At 47.8% G+C, this 6,972-nt stretch overlaps 1 protein-coding gene across 1 annotated transcript in view; it reads right to left on the bottom strand.

Moving 5' to 3' along the window:
• Positions 1 to 1,499, bottom strand: part of COL20A1 (collagen, type XX, alpha 1) — a 13,366-nt gene extending 11,867 nt beyond the window's left edge. The window contains exon 1 of the mRNA XM_009699741.1: positions 1,419 to 1,499. Coding sequence (XP_009698043.1) covers positions 1,419 to 1,491 — 73 coding nt within the window. The 5' untranslated portion in view covers positions 1,492 to 1,499. The remainder of the gene's footprint in view (positions 1 to 1,418) is intronic.
• Between the last annotated feature and the right edge of the window lie 5,473 nt (positions 1,500 to 6,972).

Genomic DNA, 6,972 nt, shown 5'->3' with positions numbered 1-6,972 from the left:
TCTTTCCCTTTACCATTACACATAAAAAAAAAAGCTTAGGGTGACCTGGACCGTCCAGCTCAGTGCTGGCAAACTGCATTGCACAGGACTCCTCAAGTCCATAATCTGGTCTTGTATGATGTCCAGACATCTCCTGACATCTTTGCCATGAAGTCACAGCCCAGGAAAGCAGTGAGAGCTGGCAGTGAGGACTTGCTTGTCCCAGCCCAACATCTGTGCCTTAACCTTTCCTTGCAGAGACTTCCTGCAGGCTGCCCAACAAGCAGATAACTATTTTGGGGAAACAAAGCTCAGATTCACATCTCACCCCAGGCAAATCTGAAGGGGAAGAAAGAAAACATGGGGAAGAGGGGTGAGGGGCAAAATAAAATCCCAGAATCATGCTTAGGAGAAATGGTAAAAGATCGTGGAACAATGAGGGGAATTCATAGTTAGATTAAATATGGAGCTGTCTTCTTTTGGCCAAATGTGGTCCAGCTCCTCAGCCATCACTCTAGGAACCCAGAAACTAAAAAGGCAAGAATGTCCCCAGACAGATCAGAGAGGACAGCATCCTCTAAAGCACCATTGTGTGCTGGATGCAAATGAACCCCAGTGCCATGAAAGCTCCACTGTTTCCCTGCTCTGTGTTGGATGCGCACTGTTTGATGCTATAACCTTGCTCTCTGGCTGATGAGGAGTTAAGCCCAGACTTAACTGCAGAGGCTGATCTGGAAGATACACAGTACGGATACATTGTCCAAGTTCTGAAGTGCTAGCACCTCTCTAGAAACCCTTCTGCTGAGCGCTTCCATAGAAGGTTCAAACATGATATAAAGGTGGATCTTCAACATCAGAAAGGCTATGGTGAGGTGCTATAGGTATTTTCTGGTCATTTATGGTACTATGGGAGCATTATGTGTTGCAGGAGGAATGCACTTCATGTCCTTTCTTGTCCAGATGTCGCACCACGTATCACCACAGACATCCAAAGCAATACTTTCAGAGCGCAGGACAGATGCAGTGACTAACAGAAGCAACACCCTCTTTCTTTCTATTTCTCAAGCTCCGTTTGCAGATCACATAAGCACCCTTCATTGCTTCTAGAGGCTGAAATGCATCCCTGATGCAAGGGAACGGCGTGCTGAACTGCTGCCAGTGATGAGAACAGGCTCTGCAGGGTGGGGAGCGATCGAGATATTCTCCCCAAATGGGCCCCCTGATCTCCCATCACTCTTCACGTGTGGGAACAGGCTGTTGGGAGCTTCACCACCAGACATCAGAGCTCAGCAGCCCCCTGAAATCCTGCGTGTGACTGGGAATGTCCCTCGCATGCGGTGCCACTGCCAACGGAGGGGCCTCGGGCAGGGGCTGGGCTGACCCGGGTGACAGCCAAACCACAGGGGATTGCCCAGAGCAAGGGCAGGCGGGCTCCTTACCTTGGCCCACTCGTCCCCAGACATGGCTCGCCACAGGCAGGCAGGCAAAAAAGAAACACGTGCGAATCAGCATGGTGACCAGGACCTACAAGAGGGCAAAAGTCAGGAAGGAGAAGTAAAAGTTACATTTCGCAGTGTCAAAACCCAGTTTTTTTTACAGTCCTCGGTTAAGGGAACGCAAGCTGAGATCTACAACTTCATGCAACGCTGAAAGGGTGGATTGAGAAGCACATATTAATTTTCCTGCAATTCTTATATGTTATTTTACATTCTTGGTCTCTCCAATACAGCTATTCCATTCCCTGCAGTACTGAATTGTGTTTATAAACCTGATGCGGAGTAGGTTTTGACCGAGTACTCCTCTCAGCCTGCCTGGTCCTGGAGATGGGTGCTGCTCTCTTGGCAGGATGATCTCAACAGTGGTAAAACAGGTGCTGGGTTCTGCTCTGATCATGGAAATAAGCGACATTGGCCAAATCACTGGACAGACATAGATTTCAGAACAACTTCTGGTTTAAATCATACAGAAGTAATTAATTTTGATTATCATGACCAAAATTAATATAGGTATACAAACATACAGCACCTTTCTTGTGTCCCTGCAATGCACGTGCTGATCATAAGAGGAAAAGCATTTAAAGGAGCACTCCTTGGCAGACAGGCTCCTCACACCACAGATTTAATGACCCTGCAGTCGCTGTAATAATGCAATTATGCAGCTGGAGGGATACCACCGACCTAGCTGGGTTTATATGCCAACAGTTGAGAAACAAGGGGTTTATTTCTTACTTCACAGTGGAGTTCCTGAGAGGTTAGATTCAGGACTTGTTGGGATAGTCTTGTTTAAACTTGTTCACTTGAACAGACTGGAAACAGATACAGCTACAGAATTCCTCATGGCAGAGGATCAGTTTGACTTAGAAGTAACCTCTGCAGCATGGACAAAGCTGGCTGGCTAAGGACCACCAGCCCACGGACCTCCAGCACCTTCAGATAACTTTGCCAGCCTGGATGTCAGTTTTACACAGTTTGGGTCAGAAATGTTGGGTCAGCATAAAACCACCCTGGTGGAAACAGTGTCTCCCCCTCATCTCAGTCTGAATATACCAGGTTTAAAACATATGCTGTTGGCCTTTTGCAACGCATCATTGGCATCTGTCATTTTTGTGCTACACATTTCAGCCTTATTGCTTTTGGCAGAACCAGACCGTACACGAGTTCCCTCTGCTGCCGTCTGCAGTGACATTTCACTTCTATTCGTTTTGATGGACAGGTATTTAGAGGCTCCTGGCAAATGCCTATTTCCCTTCAAATACATCAGCTTTTTAGCGATTTCAAGGAAAAATAAATATGCTTGTAAGTGACCCAGCCATGATCTCCTGGGGTTTAAATCAGTTCTAAATTACTGTAAGAATGAATGGAAAAATATGCAAGTTATAACAGGGAGATGTTAACCACCCTACTCAGTCTGTGATTATTATTTTTTTTTGATTGAAGATCAGGTTATATGGAACAACTGCAGCACAACTGAAGCCCTTAGCCATGGGAAACACCTGCTTTTTTTTCCCATCTAATAGAATGAAATCATTGCTTATAAAAAAACAGCAAACATTTTACAGGTGGGTTTCAGGAATCTGACTGTCACCTCCAGGAAAGCAAAGCCTGCCCTGGCTGCAGAGGTACACGTGCCAAACAGCAGCAAGAGACCAGCATTTTTTAAAAATTCCCTGAATTGAAAGTTCATTCGTGCCATTTTGCAATGCCACCAAGCTGTTCTTGATTCCCTTGCAACTTCCCCGTGGCTCTGCTGGCAAACGGGATGCCGAACTCTGGCAAAAGCCCTCACTTGGATATGATCTTTTTGTGTTAAGCCAGAGTTACACAGGATCTGAAGTCCAGCGAAATAAACACAGGGGCTTCTCCAGCCTGGCTTACGGCAGGGTCTGATTCAGCCAGGAGCTTCCACCCTGATGGGGCAGTAAGGATGAGTTCAATGTCAACCCAGGCTGGATCCAGTAAGTGCCCAGGGTGTGGATCTTTACTGCCACTACAGCAAGGAGCAGGGACTTCATCTCTTCTTCCTAGCTCAGAGGCAAACACATCACTATTTTGCCTCTTTGCCAATTTTCATTTCCTACCTGAAAAGCAGGAATAACAAACGCATCCATTTGAAATGGTAGAAGATACACAGCTGGAGGAGCTCCCTCTCCACAGGTTACCTGCTGGACCCCAAAAGCCCCCACTGTGGGTCTCCATGGTCCCTTCCCATCTATGACCAGAGGGCTGGAGCACCTCTGCTGTGAGGACAGACTGAGAGAGCTGGGGTTGTTCAGCCTGGAGAAGAGAAGGCTCCTGGCAGACCTTAGAGCAGCCTTCCCGTACCTAAAGGGGCCGACAAGAAAGCTGGGGAGGGACTTTTGACAAGGGCAGGGAGTGCTAGGACAAGGGGCAATGGCTTTATACTGGAAGAGGGAAGATTTAGATGAGACATAAGGAAGAAATTCTTCCTGATGAGGGTGGTGAGGCAGTGGCACAGGTTGCCCAGAGAAGCTGTGGATGTCCCATCCCTGGAAACATTCAAGGTCAGGTCGGATGGGGCTTTGAGCAACCTGATCGAGTTGAAGATGTGCCTGCTCATTGCAGGGCAGTTAGACTAGATGACCTTTAAAGGTCCCTTCCAAGCCAAAGCATTCTATGATTTCTTCCCTCACTGGTGCCAGGCTGAGCTGTGGACCCTGGGACCGAGGGGACCGCAGTGACATCAGCCCGCTGGCAGGCAGGGAGCCTCCGGCACGCTGGTGCCTCTCTCCCGTTACTCTTCCTGGGAAGGAATTTGGAGACGGCAACACATGGAGCATGTGGTGAGTATTTCCAGGGTCTGGAAAATGGGTGTGTGGGGAACACACCACTTCCCTGTCGCCCCAGCTGTGTGCTCAGAGGGGATTTGGAGGTTAAGGCAGTCAGAGATCCCCTTATTTGTGCGTGAAATTTTAGAAGTAGTCGCTTTAATTAAGAAAAACACAATTATATGCAAAATATCCCTGCCAGACATTTAAATCAGCACAACCAAAAGGGGGGATTTGGAGGCACTGCTAGTTACTTCCACCCTCCAGAGCCACAGTTTGGGGACATTTCCTCATCCCAGAGGTCATCACCGTCTCTGCACAGAGGAGCTGGCAGAAGCGATGTCACCTTGTGGCCCGCGCCAGGGACAGCCCCGCAGAAGAGACCAGCGACCTGCCCGGGGCAGCCAGCTGCAGGGAGTGAATCTGTCCCACACCCCCTGAGTGCTTCGTAAGTTAAAGGACCAAAAACAGAGTAAAAAAGAAAAAACTACATTCATCAACCTCTTTCTCTTCTCTCTTGGAAATCTCCTGTATTTCTGTTCCACTACTGAACAAAAAGTCTCCATTATCCCAGCACCAGCTTCAAAAAAGTAAGGCACAAGTTTCACTTCTGGGCTGAGCCTTTGCAGGTCCCCACAGCCTAGGCAGGCTGTGTAACGTTGGCTTGATGCAGACCCACAGCACACCTCCAGGTGGGAAAAACCCACCCAGACAACTGCCGTGGCTAACAAACCCTTCCAAGTACCATCTTCTCTGGCAGCAATTTCCCACAGGTTTTATATTATTAACCACAAAAATACAAGGAAAAAACCACAAAATAACAAAGAAAGTTCATTTCTCACAGCCATCCCTCCAAAAGAATCACTAAAGTAGTCCAGGCAATATTTAGACCTGACCTGCAGTGAACGGGAGTCTTGAAGCTACCTGCCCATAAGAGGATGAGACCTGCCAACCCGACACCCAGCGCCAAGCTGCATCAGCTCCAAGATTCCCAGAAAGCTCCAAGTTTCCCAGAAAGCAAAACCCTGCAGAAGTTCCCTGCTCTGCCGATACCCACGCATGCCCCAAAACAGCACAGCCCCTCCTCGGCATCCCCATGAACCGAGCCCCGAAGAGGAATGAGACACGGACCTCTGTGGAGCGGTGCGGCTTTCCCTGGAGTCAGCCGGGAGGTGCGACAAATCCAGCTACATTCTTAAATTGTGGGAGAAGCAGTCCTGGCGCCTTGTCTGTTCCTCGGCGTGATGAGAGATTTCAATTCCCAGACGTCAGGAGGGATAAGGAAGGGGAGGGAGAGCAGGGGGAGAGGGACAGCGATCCCCCCCCCTCCCTCTGACCACGCAGCAGAGAGCTGCTTGGCCCCTACGTGCAGCTAAATAAAGCGTGCACAAAAAGCAAGAGTCTGCTTCTACGAAAAACAGTAAACAGCTTTTACTGGGTTTGCTAACTAAATACTAAATGTATGTCTAGGAAGCTGCAGGCTGATTTCCTAGGGCGCAGCAACAAGTCCTGGCTCCCGCCCACTGTCAGACTCCCAGGGATGAAGTCAGTCCGGCCCCATTCACATCCCATTAAATATTTTTCAAAGCCCGACACTTGCACTGAAGGCAAATTGCATTGCATTTCTTTAAGGAAATTAAGCACATCTGTAAGTTTTGCAAGGCCAGAGGCTGAATCATGAACTGGAGCTCAACTGTGCTGCAGACATCCCAGCTGTGGGATACAGCCCTGACCTCCACCGGCATCTGGTCCCCAGCCCCGGGAGCGCCTGGGAGAGCCACCCAGCTCCGCGCCAAAACTTTTTCGGAAAGATTTTGTCCTCGTTGCCAGGAATGGAACAACTGACAGTGGCATTTCTCACTACAAATGGAGGGCAGATTTTCAGCTGCATCTCCAGGGACTGTCAGCATCGATCTCCCATTGCAAAAGAGCGAGCTGCAAGAAACTTGCAATTGACGGTCTATGGAAAACACAGGCACCTTTGAAAGTGTCAAGTTAGATGGAAAAAAAAGAAAAAATCATAGTTTTCAAATTTTTTACACAATAAACAAACATATGGTAGTTCATTGCAGTTTTGTTTTACAATCTAATAAGTATTTAAAAGCATTGCAATATACAGACCAAAGGATAACACCAAAATGAAGCACTTAAATCTTATTAAAACGAAACATGGAGTATGCAGTACCCTGTGGAGAGAGCGTTGTCACCGCCCTGTGTGTGAATACCACAATCTACCTCTTCTGTAATTCCTACTGGATTTCAGAGTTGCTCAGATTTGCTACAGTTCACTCTAAAACTAGGAAGAGGTGAGAAAGGAAAGAGCACAGATCTCCTGCCCTTCTCTTTCAAGGAATTCAGATCCAGAGCTAAAATTCATGCGCTATTTACATCAGAAAAATCTGGAGCTCTTTCCAGTGCTTATGTTCGAGTTGTTGTTTTCTGTCCTACCTTTCCCAAGGTGCCCACTCAATGCTGTAGTCTCCTGGCTTTGACTTTAGTTCAAGCCCAACACTGGATTAAACCTTGGGGCCATCACAGACCCCCGAGCCCTCCATGAACAGCAACGTAAAACAGAATTTAAAAAGCAAAAAGGCAGATGGATGCTGCTTTACTTGTGCACCGAATGACTAGAAATAACAACCGTGGGTATATTGACAAATGGCTTAAAAGATTGTCTGGTTTCACTTAGGGGCTGGAAGGACCCCAGT

The sequence above is a fragment of the Cariama cristata genome, unplaced genomic scaffold, assembly GCF_000690535.1.
Source record: "Cariama cristata isolate BGI_N322 unplaced genomic scaffold, ASM69053v1 scaffold31184, whole genome shotgun sequence".
Classification (NCBI taxonomy): Eukaryota; Metazoa; Chordata; class Aves; order Cariamiformes; family Cariamidae; genus Cariama; species Cariama cristata.
Note: the sequence above shows the minus strand (reverse complement) of the source record. Positions and strands in the feature narration are given on the sequence as shown.